At 50.8% G+C, this 22734-nt stretch overlaps 1 protein-coding gene and 2 long non-coding RNA genes across 25 annotated transcripts in view; 2 read left to right on the top strand and 1 right to left on the bottom strand.

Annotated features, from left to right (window-relative positions):
* Positions 1-22734, bottom strand: part of LOC309647523 — a 269604-nt gene that overhangs the window by 16640 nt on the left and 230230 nt on the right. The gene's annotated exons all lie outside the window — the stretch shown is intronic.
* ARHGEF7 (Rho guanine nucleotide exchange factor 7) overlaps positions 1-22734 on the top strand; it is a 129811-nt gene that overhangs the window by 34810 nt on the left and 72267 nt on the right. For 8 of the 23 annotated variants that reach the window (XR_014256103.1, XM_082434935.1, XM_082434916.1 and 5 more), the window contains exons 3-6: positions 1166-1225; positions 2598-2750; positions 21217-21301; positions 21924-21980. The exons of 2 other annotated variants lie outside the window; for them this stretch is intronic. Coding sequence is in view for 19 of the 21 variants with exons in the window: in XM_082434935.1 (XP_082291061.1) it covers positions 1166-1225; positions 2598-2750; positions 21217-21301; positions 21924-21980 (355 nt within the window). In the remaining 2 variants the exon portion in view is untranslated. Of the gene's footprint in view, positions 1-1165; positions 1226-2597; positions 2751-19183; positions 19245-21216; positions 21302-21923; positions 21981-22734 lie in introns of those variants that run through there. 13 more of the 23 variants (XM_082434921.1, XM_082434922.1, XM_082434925.1 and 10 more) reach the window with 8 other exon arrangements.
* Positions 3485-8118, top strand: LOC309647525. The gene is made up of 3 exons (XR_014256143.1): positions 3485-4488; positions 5391-5599; positions 8011-8118. It is a non-coding gene; the product is annotated as an uncharacterized lncRNA (long non-coding RNA).

Below are 22734 nucleotides of genomic sequence, written 5' to 3'. Positions count from 1 at the left end.
TTTGTTAAACTTCTTTGTCCTCCTGCTCAGTTCTCTTCTAGATTTTTAACAAGGTTATGATTGAGATTTTGTCCAAAAGAATATTTAAAAATACTATTGGAATAACTAAGACATGCTCATGTGAAAACTTGAAACTTGTTAATGTAGGCTTCAGGGTTAATTGAAACAAAGACAAAAGTATATAGTTCTTTCTCTGGGAATGAGATGCCCCACCTAGGTGTTACCTTCGACCTAGATTCAGGTTAAGCTGTTTGCTACAACTTTGCACTGAAGGTGTGTTTGCGGTCACACAGCAGTCTGTCGTGTTAGCTAGTCACCTGTGCTCCTGACTCCATGGTGGGCTGGAAGTGGTAGGTAATGATGTAGTATTTATTGACCGACTCAGTCAATTCTTGAAGTCAATTTATTCATGTTTTTGCCAGAACTTGCCGTTTAAAGAAGTTGAGAGACAGTAAGTGATTAAAAAGTCATTTAGGAGATGAATAACTATTCTCTGAATATCTTGTAGGTACTTATAAGCAGAGAAAGTCAAATTCTACTCTGATATTATGATTCTATTTAATTTTTCCTGGAAGACAGTGTCCGCGTTCACCCTCTGTGTTCCATTGGAGAGCCTGGCCAGCTGTCCTGTGGGCGAGTGGTTCGTCCCTTCTGCATCCAGGCTGCTTTCCACTGTGGAGAACTAGACTTCCCTTCAGGTCTTTGGGTGTCTCATTGTCTAGATCAGCACCATCCAATAGAAATATAATGTGAGCCACATTTGTGTTTTTAAAATTTCCTAGTAACTACATTAAAAAAAAGTGAAAAGAAACATGAAGTTAATTTTAATAATACATTGTCTTTAACCCAATGTACCTGTAATGTTCTTATTTCAATGTGTAGTTAACATAAAAATATTATTGACGTTACTTTGTCTTTTCACATTAAGTCTTTAAAATCTGGTGTGTGTTTCTCACACTCGCAGCACCTCTCACTCTGCATCAGCTACATTGGAAGCGCTGAGCAGCTCACAAGGCAAGTGGCCCCACGTTGGACCGCGTGAGTCTAGATCGCTGGAGAGGCTGGGGGAGGACAGTCAGCTTGGAATTAAATGGGGTTAACATTCGTCAGGTACAGAGTAGGTGCCTAGGCATTTCATATGTGCTGTATCGTCTGATCCCCCCAGGTGTCCTGCAGAGGAGGTGGTGCTTTCCCCATTTTGCAGTCGAGGAGACGGAGACTTGAGGTGACGAGAAGGTCTCTGTCACAGCCCAGCGCGTGCGAGCCAGGGTTTGCGTTCCGCCGGGCATGCTGTGCCCGGGCTGGACTAGGTGAACTGAGGATCGCAGGGCAGTCCTGTTAGCCTGACGCCTAGCGGGGGTTCTCGGGGAGCTTGGCTGGCGGCAGGGCTGGCCTCGCGGGCATGCTGCCGAGTCATCACGCGGGGCCCCGCGCTTGGTTTAATGCTCTGCTGCCCCCCTCTGAAGTTCTCAAGAATCTTTGCACGACGAGCTCTGCAGTTCCAGCTTGCACTGGGCCTCCCCTGGTGGCGGTGCTCTTAGAGGAGCCCGAGAGGTGGCGAGAATGAGCGGCGGCCCCTGCGTGCCCACTGCGTCCTGGGCCCTGCCCCGCAGACGCGGGCCAGCTCGCTCAGTCTTCAAGCAGCTCTCGCAGGGTGGATCGTTCTGCCCGCGCCGTGCCTAGGGAACTAAGGCGCTGGCGCGTAGGGTGCCTGCCCATGTCCACAGCTCGTGAAGGTGGAGCAGCCCGCCGTCCCGCTCATCAGAGGCCTCCTGAACAGTGACGCCCCTTGAGAAGCTTCCCGAAGAGGTTCAGGAGCAGAGCAAGGCGGAATTAAGGGTGAAATGGGAAAAGTGGAGGCGGCTCGGATAGTTTAAGCTCCTCTCACTTGTCGTATTGATGAGGCTAAAGCCCCACGCTGGTCCCAGGCAGGCTGGGTAAGGCCAGTGAGCTGTGTCCCTGACCCGGGCTGGAGGAGGCGGAGGAACGAGGCTGAGACGGGGTGCAGCAGCTCGGCCCACGTCCGTCCCCGCTGCGAGGGCGGCGCCTCGTCTCTCGTGCGCTGAGGTTCAGTACAGCTTCCCAGGCAGCCGTCATTCTTCCTGCCTGTCAGCAGTAATGACAGGAAGTAACATGGACCTGGGGCTGCTTTTCCAAAGGGTCCTTTTGAGAAAGCCCCCCTCCGCTGTTGGGTGGTGGAGGGTGGGAGGCAGGAGAACTGTGGGGTGAAACGGGAGGACGGCTCTCTTGGAGGAATTGGAAGCATGTCTCGTCACTTTGTGTCTGACTCTTCAGAGCCTCCAGGAAGGGGCTCGGCTAGAGGCTGGGTGTTGGGCTGGGCACACGTCTGCGTCCTGCAAAGCCAGGGTTGCAGTCTTCAGTGAAGCTTCTCCCTCCTCACCCAGCCCCCTGGCCTGGGAACCTCGAGGGCACTGTGAATACACGTGGGTCCCAGTGCTGGCATGCATAGGCACTCAGGTCAGATCTGTGTTGAATGCGTGAGACCAAGGATGAACAAGATGGACGGGACAGCAGTAAGGTTTAATCCGTTAATGTTCACTTTATCCGTGTGAACAATTGTGCCTCCATCTTTTTAGCTCATGTTGCAGGGTTCTGATGTGTCGTTCAGACGTGCTTTATGGGAATGGACTGTCCTTTTGCAGGAAGGATGGTCTCAGCTGTGGCCAGCTGCTGAGGAGGTGCCAGCATGTAGGACACGTGCATTCAGGACGCTCTGTAGGGCTTTGAAGGTAGGCACCCTGCTGGTCTCCATTCTTGGGTCAGACCTCAATTTGGATGTCCATGAATTGGGTTTGTATGAGGGCAGATCCCCAGAAGATGTCTGGAAACGTTCGGGGCAGATAAGGACCCGTAGCCCCTTTGGGACTCAGTTTCTTCTTCTGTAAAATGCGACTTTGAAAAGGATAATCTGTAGACCTTGGAATCGGTCTGTGTGATCATCTGAGAGGCAGAAGATGAGACACCGCGACATCTTTACTTCAGTTTATTGTGTTGATAATGGTTAGCTTGTCGCTTTCGAGGGGTATTTTTTTTTTTTTTTTAATTTTCATTTATTTATTTATTTATTTTTTATATTTCTGGCTGTGTTGGGTCTTCGTTTCTGTGCGAGGGCTTTCTCCAGTTGCGGCAAGTGGGGGCCACTCTTCATCGCGGTGCGCGGGCCTCTCACCATCGCGGCCTCTCTTGCTGCGGAGCACAGGCTCCAGACGCGCAGGCTCAGTAATTGTGGCTCACGGACCCAGTTGCTCCGCGGCATGTGGGATCTTCCCAGACCAGGGCTCGAAGCCGTGTCTCCTGCATTGGCAGGCAGACTCTCAACCACTGCGCCACCAGGGAAGCCCCTCGAGGGGCATTTATTAGTAAAATTCTAGTTGTTTCGTCTTTCCGCAGCTGCTCGGTTTGTCAGAGCTCCCTCTTGGAGCTCCTTCACGCAAGGTGCTCATTTAAGAAGGAGGCTACCTGGCTAATGACCAGCCTGTGCCAAAGATGGCGCTTCAAAGTGAGGCCGTGCTTCGCTGAGCAGCAGCTGCAGCATCGTGGCGAGCCCGCGGGTCTGTTAGGTCCACCTTGGGGCCTGAATTGAGCCTGAAGACGGCTTCTGATCCTGTGGAGGCGTGTGTCGGTTACTCTGAGTCGTTTGGAAGAGTATCTGGAGCAGCTCTTGTGTATCCAGGGAGTGATGTCCAGCTGCCAGTGCGGTTCCGAGGCCAGGAGCCCACTGCCCACGTCACTAAGCCGAGAGGGGAGAATTGATCCCGGCGGTGCTTTCTTTAGTACTGCAGGGTAGCAAAAGCGTCTCCTAACTTGTTTTAAAAAAAACTTACATTCTTCTAAGATCGATAAAAGTACTTTCATTCCATTGACTATTGTTTCCAGTGTTGCACCAAGTCTGCTATCAACTGGAATGAGAAAGGTGCCTCAGTTTCTGCCAAAGGGAGAACTGAGTTGAGAGTCTAGATCTCTTACAGAAGTTTTGGTTTCAGTGGGTTTATAGCTACTCTGCGGTAAAGTTGATCTCAGTTCTTGCATTTTATTTGTGAGACAGCTGGTGTAGTGTGTTGGTTTTCTGTAGCTGCCTAACAAATGACCCCAAACGTAGTGGCAGAAACACTGCCATTGCCTGCCTCTCAGCTCTGCAGTGAGGCCGGCGGTCCGGTGAGCTCGGCTGGGCTCTGTGCTCGGGGTCTCACGGGCCCTGGACGGGGTGTCAGCTGGGTGGGCTCTTGGCGGGAGCCGCGGGGGGACATTTGTTTCCACATCCCGAGGTGGCGCGCAGGGATGAGTTCTTGGTCCCCACCGTGTTCTCTGGCTGCACCGTGGAAGGCCGTAGGAGGACCTAGAGCAGGGTGGGCAGCTGTGTGTTGGAGAAGCCCATGTGCCGCTCTGCTGTGTACCCGTGTCCCTCTACACGCTCTTTCTCCTGTTGCAAACTGGTCACGGCCCAGTGGTCTTTCGGAAGCGACTCAGGTAGAGCAGCTCCTGTTGGACACTGCGTTCTGCCTGCACATGGGGAGAGTCCTGAGCTGGTGTGACCTCCTGTTTCTCTGGCCATAGGAAATTCTAGTCACTTGGGGTCCTGCCTTTTGACCTCATTCCCCTCTTTTACTTCCTATTTCCCACCTTTTTTAAGTCTAGTAAAACAGACTTCTTTGAATATCTTTTAGCTGTCACTTTTCTATTGATATTTTCATTTTAAAACAAATCAAGAAAATCCCCATTGGTCTCGCAGGAAGGGGACCCCTTTTCCTGACAGGCATTTCCCCGTTGGTCTCGCTGGAGGGGGACCCCTTTTCCTGACAGGCATTTCCCCGTTGGTCTCACGGGAGGGCGCAGCCCCTTCCCCCCGTTGCCCTAAAGCAGTTTGTGTCCCTGAGGAGTTCCCTTAAGTCCTGGGAACCGGCGAGTGGAGAGATTCCCAGTGAATAATTACAGAGCAAAACAAATCTCGAGGCCTTTCAGACCATGTTTAGATGTGAAGATCTGCATTTTGTACATTTTAAAAAAAGAACTTCCTACCAGAATATGCATTTCTGACCTAATTAGTCCCAAATTTTGGACCCAATTTATTTGGTGTGTATTGTGTGTTTTCCCTGGTAGTTGAGAGAAAGTGCCTGGTCCTTGAGCTGAGAAGTGAAGGGTCTCTCTCCCTCCGACCATTAGTATCTTCCACCGGGCTCTGGGGTTAATGACGTGCGTGCACGTGCTCTTCAGGAAGACTAATAGGTAGATCGTGGTACCCGCTTGGGCTGTAGACTGTGGCGCTTTTAAAGTAGTGATTCCAGCATCCCCTCGGAGAGTATCTGATTTAATTAGTTCGTGTTTAAAGCTGACCTGGCGGGCCCTTTAAATGAGGGTTTGTTTTCCCCAAGCTTGCCGAAGGGCCAAGGAGCCTGCCCAGCTGAGGAGACAGAGAGGGAAGTCTGCTTTCCTCCGGACTTCTCATGGCAGAATCAGGCCAGCCTGGCTGTGCTGGGCATTTGAGGGAAGTTGGCATGGAGCGATTGAAGTGACGGGGGCCGCTCAGCCTCGCTGGTTTGAGTCCTTGTTCCGTGAGACCTTTACAGGAAAACCGTGCATGGTGAGTGAAGTCCTCCCTGTCTACTTAAAAGTGAAGCCAGAGTGGCGAGGGGGTGCGAGAGAGAGCCTCGTAATCTGCCCCCCTTTCTTTTATTTTGAGAGGTTTAAGACTAGCAGAAAGGCAGGAAGACTAGTGTAAGTGCCCTGTGCCTTCACGCCATCGTTGTGCAGACGTTGCTTCACTAACCATTTAACCCGCGTGTACACTTCGTGACACTGGCCTCTGGGTGCTTGCAGCACGTGCATTTTTAAAACGGGGACCTCTTCCTGCGTAACCACGTCCTGCTGGCACAGCCCAGGCATTGTACACTGGGCTGTGTACAGATCCCTGTACGGGATACCATCTCAGATGCGGTCCCAGTGGTCTCCAGGTGACCTTTGTGGCTTTTCTTTAAACACAGACACCAAACAGGGGTCTTGCGTCGCATTCAGTTTGTCGTGCCTAGTTGGTCTCTGTAGTTTCCAGAACGGTTCCTCCACCGTTATCCTTGATGACTCGCACGTTTTTGAAGAATCTGGGGTTGTTGTCATGTAGAGTGCCCCACAGTCTGGACAGGATCTGATTCAGGTCAAACGTTTTAGGCAAGAATTCTGCACAGGTGCCGTTCTGTGTTCCCGTGGGTCGTATCAGACCTGTGATGTTGACATGTTCCGTGCTGCCGGCGCTGAGTTCCATCACTTGGCTAAGGGGACGTCCACCAGGTGTCTCCGTTGTGCAGGTGCCCTTTCCCTTTGTACTTGGCATGTGGTCTGTGGGGGGGGCCCAGAGCCTCTTGCCTGGCGCTCCTAGCATCATCGCCTGATGTCCTTCCTCTCGGGGTCGCCAGGTGGGGACTTGTGGCATGAGGCTGCCTTTGGGACCTCAAGCTCTGGTCAGGAAGGGACATTTGAGGGCGGTGTTGGGATCTAAGCTAGAAAGTTGTGTATATTTTGGCAGGTGGGAGAGGAGAAAGTGTTACCTCTGCTTTCCAGAATCTGAAGACTGGTACTGTTTGTGAACTTAGCCATTCACTTCTGAGCTCTGCATACCTATGTACAAACTTCCCATGCTTTTGTAGGTACTGTATTTTTTACAAATGGAAGCTTTGTGGCAACCATCCATGGAGCAAGTCTGTTGGTGCTGTTTTTCCAACAGCATTTGCTCACTTCATGCTCACTTCATATCTCTGTGTCACGTTTGGGTAGTTCTCAATGTATTTCATACTTTTCCATTGTTATGTTTGTTATGGTGATCTGTGATTAGTGATCTTTGTTACTATTGTAATTGTTTTGGGTTGTCACAAAGCACACCCATATAAGACGGCAGAACTTAATAAATGTTGTGTGTGTTCTCACCACTCCACCAACCAGCCGTTCCCCCATCTCTCCCTCTCCTCCAGCCTCCCTGTCCCCTGAGGCACAGCAATATTGAAATTAGGCCAGTTAGTAACCCTACAGTGGCCTCTTGAGTGTTCAAGTGAAAGGAAGAGTTGCATGTCTCTCACTTTAATTCAAAAGCTAGACGTGATTAAGCTTAGTGAGGAAGCTGTGTCAAAAGCTGAGATAGGCTAAAAGCTAGGCCTCTTGCACCAAACAGTTAGCCAGGTTGTAAACGCAAAGGAAAAGTTCTTGAAGGAAAGTAAAAGTGCTACTCCAGTGAACACACAAATAAGAAAGCAAAACAGCCTTATTGGTAATATGGAGAAAATCTTAGTGAGCTGGATAGAAGACGAAACCAGCCACAACGTTCCCTTATGCCAAAGCCTAATCTAGAGCAACTCCCTCTCTTTAATTCTATGAAGGCTGAGACAGGTGAAGCTACAGAAGAAAAGTTTGAAGCTGACAGAGGTTGTTGCTTCATGAGGTTGAAGGAGAGAAGCCATCACCATAACATAAAAGTACAAGGTGAAGCAGCAAGTGCTGATACGGAAGCTGCAGCAAGTTATCCCGAAGATCTAGCTAAGATAATCAGTGAAGGCGGCTACACTACACAACAGATTTTTAATGTAGATGAAACAGCCTTCTATTGGAAAAAGGTGCTATCTAGGACTCTCATAGCTAGAGAGGAGACGTCAGTACCTGGCTTCAAAGGTCAGACTGACTCTTTCATTAGGGGCTAATGCAGCAGGTGACATTAAGTTGAAGCCAGTGCTCATTTACCATTCTGAAAATCCTAGGGCCCTTAAGAATTATGCTAAACTACTCTGCCTGTGCTCTGTAAATGGGACAACAAAGCCTGAATGACAGTGCGTTTGTGTATAACATGGTTTACTGAATATTTTAAGCCTACTCTTGAGACCTACTGCTCAGAAAGATTCCTTTCAAAATGCTACTGCTCATTGACAATGTCCCTGGTCACCCAAGAGCTCTGATGGAGGTATACGATGAGATTAATCTTGTTTCCATGTTGCTAACACTATATCCTTTCTGCAGCCCATGGATCAAGGAGGAATTCCAACTTTTAAATCTTATTATTTAAAGAGTGCATTTTGTAAGGCTACAACTGTCACAGATGGTGATTCCTCTGATGGATCAGGGCAGAGTCAATTGAAAACCTTCTGGAAAGGATTTACCGTTCTGGATGCCATTAAGAACATTTGTGATTCATAGGAAATGGTCAAAATACCAACATTAACAGAGTTTGGAAGAAGTTGATTGCAACCCTCATGGATGACTTCAAGGGGTTCAAGACCTCAGTAGAGGAAGGAACCGCAGATGTGGTGGAAACAGCAAGAGAGCTAGAACTAGAAGTGGAGCCTGAAGATGGGACTGAATTGCTGCCATCTTGCAGTAAAACATTAACGGACGAGGAGCTGCTGCTTACGGGTGCGCAAAGGAAGTGGTTTCTTGAGATGGAATCTCCGCCTGCTGAAGAGGCTGTGCAGATGGGTGAAATGACACCAAAGTCTTTAGAATATGATGTAAACCTAGTTGATAGAGCAGCGGCAGGGTGTGTGAGGACTGACTCCGATTTTGAAACAAGTTCCACTGTGAGTAAAATGGTATCAGACAGCACCGCATCCTGCAGAGAAATCGTGAAAGGAAGAGTCAGTGGACGTGGCAGACTTCATTGTTGTCTTATTTTAAGAAATTGCAGCAGCCGCCCCAGCCTTCAGCAACCACGAACCATCCTGAAAAGTCAGCAGCCGTCAAAGTCGAGGCCAGACCCTCCACCAGCAAAAGAGTACGACTAGCTGAGGGCTCAGACGATGGTTGGCATTTTTTAGCTATAAAGTGTTTTTAAATTAAGATATGCACCTTTTTTTCTTAGACATAATGCTGTCTCAACAGACTGCAGACTGCAGTATAAACATAACTAATTTGCTCTGGGAAGCCAAAAAATTCATGGGACTCTAGTGGGATATTCGCTTTACTGCGGTGGTCTGGAACCGAACCTGCAGTATCTCCAAGGTGCCTGTCAAGGCCTTTAAAACCGCATAGCAGCTTGCTGACTGGCTCCTAAGTACCGAAGCAGCCACAAGGCAGCGTTGCCAGGCAGATGCAGCGAGCCCCGGTACACAGAGGAGAAATGAGATGTGGGGAGGTGAGGGAATATGCCTGATCTCTACTAGGCACTAAGGGGCAGAGTTGGTACTTGAATCCAGGTTTACAGAGATTCCGGAACTTATAAATTTAGAACTAAAGGTCAGCTGGAAGAAGGGGACGGCGGCCCTCCAGTTGGTGGAAGCTCCGTTAAGAGGGACGACTGTGGGCACCTGGGCATTTGATCTTCTTTAGGGAACTATTGAACGTAGTGTCTATAATTCATGCAATTTGAATTTGTAATAAATGTGTTAATGTAGGTATAAATAATCTGCACCATGCAACTGAAGAGGAAATTTACCTAAGATTTAGGGGGTTTAGTTGCAGAATGTTAATTTTCTACATATCCCTCCATCATTTTGGGTGTAATACGTAACTTAGTTAAAGCCATTCAGTGTAGTGAAAGATTTATAACTGGAGAATAAAGAAATTAGAACCCATGGCTCACTAGCAACTTTATTTAAAGCTTGAATAAATTCTATCCTTGTTGGCATTTGTTGACCGCTTATCTCTTACTTAGTGGTGAATTTATTAAAAATTCAGATTGCACAACAGCTGTCTGGATTTTGTGTGTGTGTGCTGGTTGTGATGTAAAATGCATTCCTTATTGAGGATCATGGTCAGGAGTTTGAAGCACGTCAGTCAAATGGCGATGTTTGAAGGACCAGGAAGGGGACCAGGAAGGACAAGGCAGCTCAGGGGATGGGTGTATGTGTAGTGAGAGTCTCATGTTGTTCCAGCTTCAGGTTTGACATCTCTTTGCCAAGAGAAGACCTGGAAACTTCCCTTCTCGTTTTCCAGCATCTTGTTGGAATCTTACTTTAGAACCGGCCCTGGGAGAGGAGAGTTTGACTTCTCATATGACTGGAGCGTTGCTAGGATGACTGGTACACAGCTCAGATAGGATGAGGTGGTGGACCCTTCAACCAGAGCATTTATCGGGTAGAATGTGTTACAGGAGACTGAAGAGTACGTTTCTATTTCATTGTGAGTATAGAACAGGGAAGTGTTTCTCCAGGTGCTGTTAGTCAGTCTGCACAGGATTTCTGAGGATTTTCCCTGAGCCTTGTTCTGCAGAGACGCACAGAGGCCCAGCATGTGTCTGCCAGAAGCGTCGTGGAGCGTTGTGCGGCTCATGAAATGAATATACGTGACTGGGACACCGGGCAGTGACTGTACGTCCTGCAGGAGGGACGGTGACGTGGGGTTGGGATTTAGGGAGAGAAAGAGACCCCCCAGTTGGCCAGGCTGGGCACCCCTGGGTGGGCGGGGCCTGCTGCTGCTTCCTGCTTCCCCCAGGCTTCTCAAGTTGATTTGTGGAGTTGAACCAACAGAACGTCCTAAAATTGATGAACTGTCCTAAAGAGGAATGAAAGGGGACTTGCGGTGTTCCGGGTCCTAACTGCCTGGGGGTATGTGATAACCTTGAACTTTGATGGGAGAATTTTAGCGCTCTCTTGGAGATCATGATAGGCTTGGAAGGGAGTGCTCAGACTAGATATACAGGTGCCCAAACGTTTGAGGAAACTTTTTATTAAGAGAAATTGGGCCCAGCGCTGGGGACTCAAATATAGCCCTACAAGGTGGAATTAAGACCAGTAAGTGGTGAAGAGTTCTAGGGAGACAGCGTGCCAGTGGCCACGTTGTCCTCATATTATGGCATCGTGTTCGTGCTGGCAAGCTTTAGTAAACGGTGCTTATTTTGAAATCAGTGCACAGTGTACACGTACTGGAAACGGGAAGTTAAATAGAGAAAGGCAGAGAGAGATGTAGCATTTTACGACATTTAGGTAGAAGTACTGGCGCCTAATTTTTAGGAAAAAACAAAGATGTTCTGAATGAAAATATTTGGTCACAGCTGAATTATTCTTGGCTTTATTTCTCTATGAAATGGTCTGAACACCTCCATCTGCATGTTTCGATCTCGCATCTACCCTCAAGTCTCATGTGAAGCACCATCTACGATTCTGACTTTTCTGGTCACTCAAGCTTCCTTTGAACGTCTCATGTGTGTGGTGAAAGTTAAACTTGCGTAGCATTGAGTAGTTTATGACGTACTTGTACGTTCTCATTTTCTCGTTGTAATAGCTAATTCTTTCAAAGCCCTTTGGATTTTTACCTGTGAAATCCTCTTCTAACCCAGCTCCTCCTCTCTGTCCTACTCTGGCTTCCTTTAGATCCGCATGAAAGGACGGGGCTTAGCACACGTGCCCTGACTCCTCACAATCCCTCTGTGTCCCACATTTTACTAATTGCACTGTTTAGTGATTCTTAATTTTTCAGTAGTTACCTTTATAAATAATGAGCCAGAAGCCTGTATCTCTTGATTTATCGTCTTAGACTTTACTCCTGTCTGAAAGCTGAGGAACTCAGTGTGACTCTGCGGGCCCCTGAACGCAGGGCCGAGGGAGGGCACTTTGTTAAGCCCTTGGTAGGGTGGGCCGTGTTTCCTGCGGGCTTTGGTGGGGGGTTGGTTACTGTCTAGAAGTTTCCTGTCTGCTGGGCTGCTCCTTTCCTGGTGCTCTGGCCGGAGAGGGCAGGCTTCTCCCGGAGCTGTGGTAGTCCGCACCCTTGGGTGTGTCTGCATTGCAGGCTTCTCCAGCACCCGGTCTGGGGGAGCAAAAAGAAGGTCCAGAGAACCCACTGCCATGTTGTTTCTCAGGTCTTGAAGCCCGTAGCCAGTTGGCCTGTCGTATCCAGCACTGTCTTGTCTTACGTTTGTTTTATGTGGACGTCCAGGGCTTTTAGCTGCACTGAGGTGGCGGGATAGGAGAGTGTGTCTGCTGCATCTTGTTCGGAGCCAGAACTCAATTGTCCTCCTCTTTACTCTCTGTCACACGTGGCCTTGGTTCCTCTTCCTGTTTGTGAATGCGGGCCCAGTAGCGATGGGAATGTAAAGCCACGTAGGTGGTGGGATGCTTTCACTGTAGGGGCGTGGCTGGGAGCAGGCAGGGGAACTGTGGGTGAGGCCCATGAGCAGGGTGGAGGGATGGACTGTCCCTGCATCCCATTTCCTTGCCCCCCGCCAGCTCTGGGACAGTTCAGGCTTTATTGTGTGGTTAGAGCTCCTAGGGCATTTCAGTTTTGTTTCCTCCTATCAGTGCCTGTTACGTGGGTCTAGCAGCACCTCAAGTTTGTCACTTACGTTGGGAAGCCAGTGCAGGCAGCGGGCTCTCCTTGGTGCGGTCTAGGTGCTTGGCCTCTCCTAGAGGAAGGGGCTGCTGTGCTGCGGTTTACTGGGCGCTGTTCTCCTGCCCTGGTGCTGGAGGACTCTCCGCACTGTTCCCCCAGGCTCCCCACAGGTGCTGTTGAGAGCGCTCCTTGATCACGCAGAGCCCGTCTACTTCCTGTCCTCAAGGATTCCCTGAGCCTCACTTCGACTGCTCGTGGCCTCCCCGCTGCCCCCTTTAGCACTGCAGTGGAGTCTTTATTACTGTTTTGTTTTTTTTTTAATACTTAATCATGCCAACTCGTCTCACGTTAAATTCCTGCCCTCCAACCTCAAGCGCTGTTGGGCATTCATACTACATCAGACCACACTCCTTAACACACTCGCTTTCCACGCTCCCAGATACCTTTTTTTTTTTTAAATAAAGTATGTTTGGTTATGTACTAGATACATTTAAAACTTTTTTCTTTTTATTTGTTTATTTATTTATTTGGCTGCGTCGGGTCTTCGTTGTGGCATGTGGGATCTTCTGCTGCAGCATGCGGGCGGGCGGGCTTCTCTCCAGTTGTGGCTCGCGGGCTCCAGAATACGCAGGCTCAGTAGTTGTGGCTCGCGGGCTTAGTTGCCCCATGGCACGTGGGATCTTAGCTCCCCGACCAGAGATTGAACCCATGTCCCTTGCATTGGAATGCAAATTCTTAACCACTGGACCACCAGGGAAGTCCCATTTATTACTATTTTTTTTAAAGCCTGCCTTTTCTGTTATTTCAGTGGAACCTTGGGAGGGATGGGAGGTAATGTATGTGTGCAGTTTACTGTCTTGAAATGTTTCTCAAAGTTTGGGTTTTATAACTACTTGTTTTGAGTATTAAAGTTAATGCAAGGTACTCATTGCCCTTTTGGCTCTCGATGTTAGCACCTAAACTAATTGTCAGCCTAAGTAGTTGTTGTGACCTGCCCAGACCCTCTCTGTCTGGCGGCCGTGTGGCCGTTCTCTGCAGGCCTGCCTCACTGTCCCTAGGAGTCGGACTAGGAGCCCACGGTGGGCTGATGGGGTGCTGCGCCTGTGCCAGCTGGCTCTGGGACCCATGGGCCCATGGCTGCTGCCCCACTGACCCACGTGTGTGGCAGAGGGAGCAGCAGTGACTGATCGGGTTCAATTCTTTGCTCTCCTGTGGAACCTGCCATACCGTGTTTTGGAGCCTCGTTTTTCCCCTTTGTAAAATAAGATTGGCATGAAATCTGCAGCATAGCGCCCAGGGGATGCTTCAGTGGATGCTTCCTCCTCTTCTTCCCCACCTGGTGGTGTCTGTTTGGGAAGATTGCTCCTTTACAGTGGACGGAGACGTAGCAGCCCTTTCATTGCATCAGTCGTCTTGCCTCGCTTCTCAGGGCTTTGTTCTCCCTTCCGCCCCAACCCTTCCTGGAAACTACCTAAAATATTTGGTATCTCTTTTCTTGTATAAGTGTTCCCTGTCCTAGTGTTTTGGTGTTGATACAGTGGAATCCACAAAATTGAATATGATTTAATTGTCATTTTAAACTAAAAGAAATGGGGGGCACATTGGGTGAAAGTGCTGTGTATTGATAGAATCCGTCATCAGACTTTAATTTTATCCCTAGGGCGTAGGAGTAGGTGGAATTAAGTACAAAATCTACAGAAGCCAAGAAGGCGAGAATTCCCTGCTGGATCCCTGTTTTCCACATGTCTACCCCCAACAATGTGGACCATTTGCATTACACTTAAATAGCACAACTTACTTAAGATTCGTCTTTACTCATCTTGTTCTAAAATCACAAATTCCATCTGACAATGTGATAGGACAAGATTATATTTTTAAACTTCGAGAACCACACTCCAGAACTGTGCCCAAAGTAACAATTTCTTGTGTCAGAAATAGCTTCCTCATGAATTCATCTGAGGAGCTGACCTGGCTGCATGTGGAATATTAAGGCTGCGTGAGCTGAGAAAGTGCTTGGTCGGTCTGCCTTGCGTCGTGAGGGGTCTCTCCATTAGTACTGGCGTGGGGGAAGGAAGACTTCTCTGCATTGCCTGGTATGTTCTCTTTGGGTACACCCAGGGGTGTCATCGGCTGGTGGTGACGTCATTTAGGGGTGAGTCACCTACTTTTGCGTTTGTATCAGCGTGGCCCGCTGGGTCAGAGTCCGTCGTGGTTGTGATGTCTGGGTTCTGTGAAGGCCAGGTCGCTGTGATTGCTGATGAGACACTGGGGCGCTGGTGGTAACCGCTCATTGCTACTGTGTCGTCCTTTATTGGATCCGTTGGTCCGTCCTGGTGCTGCACAGGGTTGCCTTACCTGCCTGCACCAAGTCGCATGCGTGTGCAGGTTGCCAGGAGGCTTTTGCACATTATCGCCTGGGCCTTGCCCAGCTCGCCTTGCTGCTCTGCCTCTGGCCATGTGGCTGTGACTCAGGCAGGGCCAGCCAGGTGCAGCGGAGGTGGTGGACTTGTTGGCTGTGGCCTGGAGCTGCTGGCAGCCGTGTTACCTTATGAGCCAGGACGTTCCTGAAACTGCAGCCCACGCAGAGGCAAGCCGAGTCAGGAGATGGCCTGAAGCTTCCGACTTCCGTGCTTGTGGTTCTTGCCATTCTTGAGTTGTTAGTTGTGAGAACCAGTAATTTCTTCTTTTGTTTAAGCCAGTTTGAGTTGGGTTTCACTTGTTTACAGTTGGAAGGTTCCTGACTAACAAGACCTTTGTTATGTGCAGTGTATAACACATTCTATTTTGTGAAATGAAGTTTGCTTTTCTGTTTTATTATGTGGAAGGTAATGCTGATTTCCAGTACCATCTGTGCATTTGGACTCCAAGGTGAAGCAGCTCACTGATGCTGGGGTTAGGGGAGCCTTTCAGACGGAAGTGTTCGTCAGCCTCCTGTTACCCTGCCGGGGCGGGGGTCCGCCCCACTTCTTTGTCAGGAGTGGCAGCGCTCTGCCGAGTGGCTGTGACATCTGATGGGCCCAGTTAGAAGGGGTGGCAGCTGGATTTGGGGAGAAGAGTGTGGCGCAGGAAGCAGGACTCCCGTAGTGGGTGGGCAGGCGGCTGGTTTCCCAGCAGGGCCACGCCTCCCTCCTGAAGCTGGCGCGTGGCCCCTTCCCTCCAGTGGAACAGTCTGGAGCGCTGGTCACGCCATTCCTGGGATGCAGGCCCCGGGGCTTCCTTCCCGCTCCTGCTCTCGCTGCCCCATCGCTGTCTCTGGGGCCTTGTCCATGCCGTGAGGACACAGCCATGCGGCGAGCCGCCGTTCCAGAGCCTCAGCCCCGGGAGCTGTGAGGCTGGCAGTGGACACCTGGGGCCTCCCCGTGGGAGACTGAGCCACGTCCCTGCCAGGTGGCTCTGGGCTCCTGACATCCAGACCACCTGTAGTTAGGCCTCTGAGTTTTAGGGTGACTTGTTATATGGACGGGATGACCTGGGGGTTACAGGTGGCACTGTGCTCTGGTCTCCCTCCATCTCCTGACCCCGCCTTCCTTCCTGGTTCTTATGGCACCTGCTCAAGGTTGCTGATCAACGGGGAGGGGAGAGGAAGTCTTCTGAGCGAGAATGAGCCCTTTCAGGGTGAGCACGGAGGCATTTGTGTCTTTTCTTGGAGATTTCTGTAAAGCAGCAGCCTTTAGCAGTTATGTGATGACCGTCTTTAGAATTTGGGAAGGAAGGAAGAACTTTGTTTGCTATGGAGTGATAGGTACTTTTTTGGGAGCAGTCTTATTTTGAATAACAGGGAATTCTGTGACTCAGCCTAAGAGGTTTTAACTTTTACCATTTAGTGTTAAAACGGTCCAACTTTACATGAGCTGACTGCTTCACTTTAATACCGTGTTTTTCCTGCTTGTTGTTCGGAGATGTACTCTCCCCTTCAAGAGCCAGTTCAGTTAGGGAGAGTGTGGGATGTGGATGTGTCGCCAGCTCTCGCCGGGCGGTGCTGTGTTAGCCAGCAGCCCCCTCGTCTCTGTGGCTGACGGCACTGAAGGTGTATCCTGCCCGTCTTGTTGGCTGCGGATACGGGGTTGCTCTGATCCGAGTGTCTTCTTTATTCTCGGGTCCAGGCTGGTGGGGCAGCTCCAGTTTGGGCCTTGCCATGCTCACTTAAAGGAAAAGACCGGGGAGGCTGGCTGAAACGCCTGAAGGCTCCTAAAGATTCGCTTGGGGCCTGGCACGCACTGTCCTGCTCAGAGCGGGTACGTGTGCTCACAGCTCATTGGCCGGCACCCATGGGAAGGCGTGGCAGTGGGTGGGGACGCACACCCCTCTTTAGGGGTGATCTGGAGTTAGACAGAGGAAGTTTGGGGACTTCCCTGGTGGCGCAGTGGTTAAGAATCCGCCTGCCAATGCAGGGGTCACGGGTTCGAGCCCCGGTCCGGGAAGATCCCACGCGCCGCGGAGCAACTAAGCCCGTACGCCACAACTACTGAGCCTGCGCTCTAGAGCCCGTGAGCCACAACTACTGAGCCCAAGAGCCACAACTACTGAAGGCCGCGTGCCTAGAGCCCGTGCTCTGCAACAAGAGAAGCCTCCGCAATGAGAAGCCTGCGCACTGCAACAAACAGTAGCCCCTGCTCGCTGCAACTAGAGAAACCCGTGCACAGCAACAAAGACCCAACGCAGCCACAGATAGATAAATAAATAAATTTTAAAAGAATAAAAAAAGGAAGTTGGAAAATAGTGTGATGAACGTGAACTTTCTGGATTGATCAGCATCAGTTCTTATCTTGTGCCTTGGAAACTTCTTTATTTTACAACATTATTGGTGATGCTTCCCTGAAAACCACGGTGGCTCTTTCTGCCAAAACACAGGCGCGTCCTCTTTCTAGCTAGAGGTTTGTTTGCACGTTGGAGAGCTCCAGCCTACGCGCGTGGACCACCCTGATGGCCTCGCCCTGCCAGCTTGGTGCTGGTGGTGGTCGACATACGTGCCGCCTCACATATGTGCAGCTCAGGTGCGGGTGAGGCCTCCTTATTCCAGGTGTTAGTTCTGGAACTGAACCTGAACGTCTGGAAATGTGACATTAAGTAGAAATAAGGAATATGTCAAAATAGGATAATCTAGAGGGCTAGCAAAAGGGAAGGCTGGGAGGTCGAGTGTGGGCCGGGTGCCTGACGTTCAGGCTTAGCCCTTTAGGTGGTGTGGCCCTGACAGTGCCCTCTGGGGCTCAGTGGTCAGGGCGCTGGGTGCTCTGAGGACCTGGGCCTCTGCTGGACAGATGCGGAGCGATGCCGGTGCTGGAGCTGCCGCCGCCGCCGCCCTGGCGTGCACGGAGCCCTGCGGGGAGCCTCGGCGTTCTGGCGAGTGAGGGGGTCACCCGCTCGAGCGCGAGCCGGGGCGCTGCTCAGGGGGCCCCGTGGAGGGCAGCACCTGCCGGTGTGCGGAGCCGTGTGGTCTGTTCTCTGGACAGGCTCTCGAGCGTTCTCCTCCGTTCCTGAGCATCCCCCTTGAGGGAGCTTTCTTTGTTTTGTTTCGTAGTTGTTTGTATTATAGAAAAAGAGAATTTTCCTTGGTAGAACGTAGTTATCAGTGGGTCAGTTTTTTCAGGAGACCTTGAGGTTTGGTGTACAAGATTGAGTATTTGTAATTTCACTCATTTTTGAACTCGTGGGCGTTGGCACGGTGCTGCCTCCCGTCACTGGCATCCTCATCCTCAGGCCTTTGTCTGTTCCTCGTTCCCGTCTCGTGGATGCGAAGCCGAGGCCCAGAGGGCTTCGGTACACGGTGTAGGGCCGTAACCACGGGGGAGGGGGGGCAGCCTTCAAGCTCGGAAGGACTGTCTCCCTCCTTCCCAGCTCATCCCAACCTCGCTCCCCTTTGTGGGTGACGACAGACACTTCTCAGAAAGTATTTTTATGTCCCACTTTAAATATTCTGGGTCCCTTCTAGCTTGGTTTCCACATGGTTTGGTATTGTATTTCATTACATAGTATTGTTTCTAAGATATTAAAAATGAACTATAACTAATACATTTAATATTATGAGTTTTTTTGGCAGAAAACTGGTAGGATAAGTTTGAGAATATTGGATTAGTCTACTGTACCTTTTATTCACTTAAATGTAAAAGTGAGGGTGAGTTTTCGGAAATACACGTTCCCAGTTGGGTAGATTCCGAGATCTTCGTGGTATGTGTTCCCTCTTCTCTGTGCTTATAAGGGATGGTCGTGGGTGTGAGGGGGCGAGCTTGCCTGGGGAGAGGGTCCCTGACACCTTCCCTCTCTCTCCAGGGAGGTGCTTCTCACCCTTGGCTGCATGGAATCACCTGGCAAGCGTTCACATTCTGATTCGGGGTCCTTTCCTTGGAGATTCTAATTTGTTGATAATTAGTATGGGATGTGGCTTGAGTGTCTTGGTTTTCTAAGGTCCTGGGAGATCCTAACGTGCGGCCCCTCCTGAGAACCCCCTGAGGAAAGGCGTGGGAGCGTGGACCCGAGGGGCGTGGAGGGTGGGCGTGTGTGCCCTCAGCCCGCATGGCAGGTCCACGGGAGGGGCAGGCTTATCTCCTAAGCATGAGCGCCCCGGGGTAACCGTGTGCCCTATTAATGAGACTTTCCTCTATTCCCACAGTACAGACTTTCTCTGTACCCTAAGATTTTTCTGTTTTTGCTTTTTGTTGAATAGATTTCTATTTCAGGAAGTAGTCGGTTTTCTTTCTCTAGAGAAGCACCTTAGTCAAAACATTTTATTAACTCAGAATGTGCATTTTTTCCCTCTCAGTGGCAAGCATTTGTCTCATCTCATTGTGTAGCTTCCTGTTAAGAAATGTGGTGTGTGTGTGAATTCACTTAAGTTCTGATGTCACTTTGGAGCCCATTGGTGGGCCGTTTCAGCCAACCAGACGCTTCCTGGTATCCAAGTAAGAAAGATATATAGTTCTGGAATAACAGGAAACTTCAGTTTTCAACATCCTGTTTTTCTGGGTTTTGTGACTCTCTGCCTCACCACGATGAAGGTTAGTAGATGTTTTCATGTATATTTCTTTTTTGCAGAATACCACAATTTGAATTTTCCAAGCTCTAGAATTAGAACTTAAGAGCTGAGATCATCTGCCCGCCTTTTATAAGAGAAGGCACTTTTATTTCCTGCACAGAAGGAAGCCGAGGCCTATTGAGGGTCATACTTTTGTTAAAAAATGCAACCAACCCATTACAAAATGTTGCTGGATATATCAGCCTAGATCATGCTCTCATTTGACTTGGAATTTCTTTTTAAATAATAGATATCAGAACAAATGAGTTTAAAGTCTGTACTATAAGGTGATTCTAAAGACTGTTCTAAGGGGATACTCTTTTTTACAGGCAGGATCTGGCATCATGAATTGTTTTATTTTTTGCTGCATCAGATGAGAAATGCATGAGTGACATCCACAGAGGGCTTGGGTGTCTGTGTTTACGGCTCCCTTCCCAGCTCTGTGTTTGCAGCTCCTCTCTTGACTTGGATTTGATGGCCTCCTTCCTGGAGGTGGTTTTTCAGCTTCTGGATTTGTCTCTCTCTTGTTCGTGTTTAAATAGACATACCTCATGATGATTTTTACTCATCTCAGAAATTAAGACTGAAGACTTCTGTGGAAGACAGCAGTGGTTATTTAGATTTGGAATGGCTCTTCTCAGCTGCTCTTTATGTGTCTGTCCCACAGTGACATTCAGTGCCACGGGGTGGGTGGCTGGGTGGATTGGTGCCTTGTTACCCATTCAGCAAACATTTGCGTTTTTACTGTGTGCTGGCCATTTTCTGGATGTTGGGTGTTGTGAGGTCTGCTTGTGTAGGTTTCACGGTCTAGGGCAGCGTGCACACACAGACCGTAAGATTGCGGCAATGAATGCGCCGGGAGCCTGGCTGGGCCCTGCTGAGTCTAGTGGGGGGGTGAGGCTGGCGGGAGCCGGATGAGTAAGAGTTAGCTGTGCAGGGGGTGGGAGAGGCAGGAAGAGGAGAAGCGGGGGTTCCTGGCAGGGGGTGAGATAGAGGAACCGCCGAGTCGGGGGAGAGGTGACAGGCGACCTGCAGAGGAAGTCATTCCTGGGATGACTGGTCACCATAGTTCATTTTTGCCCCAGTGAGAGAACCTTTGAAGAATGTTAACACAGTTTTCATTTGGGCGTCTAAACACATCTTTATGTTAATTGCATCTCAAAGAATTTTTTTCACAATTTTTCTGGCACAGAGTTGTGGATGATTTGACTGTTAAATTTTTGGGGGGAGGGCAGGAGTTATTCAGTGATCAGAAGGTGTATGTGGCCTTCAGATGTTTGGTGTTTGGGAGTGAGACGTGTTTGTTGCAGCGCGCGTCTTTGCGCGCATCGCGGCTCAGCCGTGCTGTGTCTAGGCAGCCTGACGCGCAGCGTCTCTCAGCTCTTGGGTGTTGGAGGGTGGGCGGGGAGGGGACGAGCTTGGGCGCGTCCCCAGTCTCTAGGCGGCCGAGATCGCAGGGATGCAGACTAGACGGTCCGGGTCTGGCCTCGTGCTCTGCCCAGAGGGTGGCGGTGTCCCCGCCCCCCCTCTTCTGGAGTCGGCCTCTCCTGCCTTCCCTTCCTTCCCTCTCGTATCCTCTCTGGTGTCTGCGTTTCCCTTTTGCTGCTGTTGGTTTTGGCATCGGCTGTGGCCGGGAGAGGAAGTCTGTAGTAGGCCTGCCCTGAGGCCTCAGCCTCCGTCTAAGGAGAGGAGCCCTCACGGAGTGCCAGCAGCGCCCCAGGTTATGAAGCAGGGTGCGGCAGGGTGGGGACGTGGTGGCTGGGAAGCTGGACTCAGGCCCAGAGCGGCCCCAGGAAGGGAGTCTGGCCCGGCCTCCCGCTCCGACCGGAAGCCGAGCTCCCAGGTGTGCCGCCTCGCTGGGGTCTCACCTGCGAAGCCTACTGTCTTGCTCTTGCTGCGCAGGCCTGCCCAACACCGGACTCTGCTAATTCTGCTTGTTCACTTTTCCCTTTCAGACATTTGATGCAAACGATTTGTATCAGGGGCAGAATTTCAACAAGGTCCTCAGCTCCTTAGTGACTCTAAATAAAGTAACAGCAGGTAAGTCTCTTTTTACGGAACTTGAGGGGAGGGGAAGAAAGAAGGGGCAAAAACCTGTGGCGTTTGTGTTAGTGAGGCAGAATGAACGTTATCGAGTTTAAAAAAGGAGTGCGTTAAATTCCTGGTCGTCGCTTGTGCTGCGAGCAGAGTCCTGTTGAGGTCCTGGTGGATATCAGCGCTTCCCTTCCTGTGGGCAGAGGGAGAAGTACAGCAGAGGGCGAGTGCCTCGTTCGCAGGGGCTACTCATGGGCTGTCCTGGAGCTTGAAGCACCTTGCTCTGGAGGTTTATTAACTTCATGCTGATTAAAGCTCAGATCTAGTGAGCGGATCTAGTGCCTGTTTTTGAGGTGCGGCCAGTGAGCTGGCCTCTACAGTAAACACCTACCTGGACCAGGTTTCCTGAGGGTGACGAGGGCACCTGGGCTCTGTGGGCTGCGGGTTCGAGCCCCAGTCGCACCTCTAGGGAGAAGTGGGCTCCCCGACCGCGGAGAGGACAGCGGGGTCTGTATGCGCTCCTGTGGGGCTAGCTCGGGCCTGGAGGCTGCCTGAGGCACAGGAAGGGCTTAGAGGCTCTTTTGTTTTAAAGTCATTTTTGTTTTCAACTTACTTTTACGGACTGTAGTTTCAGATCCCTGGGAGGGGCAGTTAACCCTTGATTCGTCTCTTTTCATCAGAAAAAGTAAGTTTCTCTTGTCAGGGTCTCCTCTCATTTCGCCCCGACCCTTCCTCACTGTGTGGGGAAGGGATGGGGTCGGAACGCTCGGGGCTGCAGGAACTGCCTCCGGGGCCCCTCACGCCATTCGTTTGCTGGGAGGGCTGTCTGGGCGCTGTCCCGCTGCCCGCGCTTGGGGACGTGCGCCCAGAGCAGCCTGTGCTGCCCGCCGTGCCGGGCAGGGCTTCCCTTTTCATAGCTTGACTTCGGGCTTGAAGTTGAGAATGTCTAGGGCTGTTGAGGTGACAGCACCTGGGGACACGCTAAATTAGGACCCTGGTGAGCGAGTGTAGGAAAGCGTGAGGGTCCAAGTCCAGGAGGAGGGCGAGAGGGGGCGGAGAAGTGGGGGGCATCAAGGCGGACATAAGTACATGCAGCCATCGCACCGTCCAGACGGGAGGCTTGTGGCGTTTTGTCAAGCTTGTGCTGCCTCCTCGATCCCTCGGTGGAGCAGTGATAGACCTAACGTGAGCAGACAGGTAATAAAGGAGCCAGCCCGCCACGGTCGAAGCGTTGGCAGTCGATGACGGCTTCACAGGGAAGGGCGCGTGCAGGCGGCGGGTGCGGCGCGGGCCCCTCCCCGGCCCCGGCCCCGGCCCGCCTGCAGCACTTCGCCGGCATCTGGGCCGCAGTTTGACACGCACTGCGCTCCGCTGAGCTCACTCTCTGGCAGCTGGGGCGAGAGCGGCTTTGGCAGACGCGGTCCCCACGTGTGAGGCCG

This window comes from Balaenoptera physalus (assembly GCF_965194825.1).
Source record: "Balaenoptera physalus genome assembly, chromosome: 18".
Classification (NCBI taxonomy): domain Eukaryota; kingdom Metazoa; phylum Chordata; class Mammalia; order Artiodactyla; family Balaenopteridae; genus Balaenoptera; species Balaenoptera physalus.
Note: the sequence above shows the minus strand (reverse complement) of the source record. Positions and strands in the feature narration are given on the sequence as shown.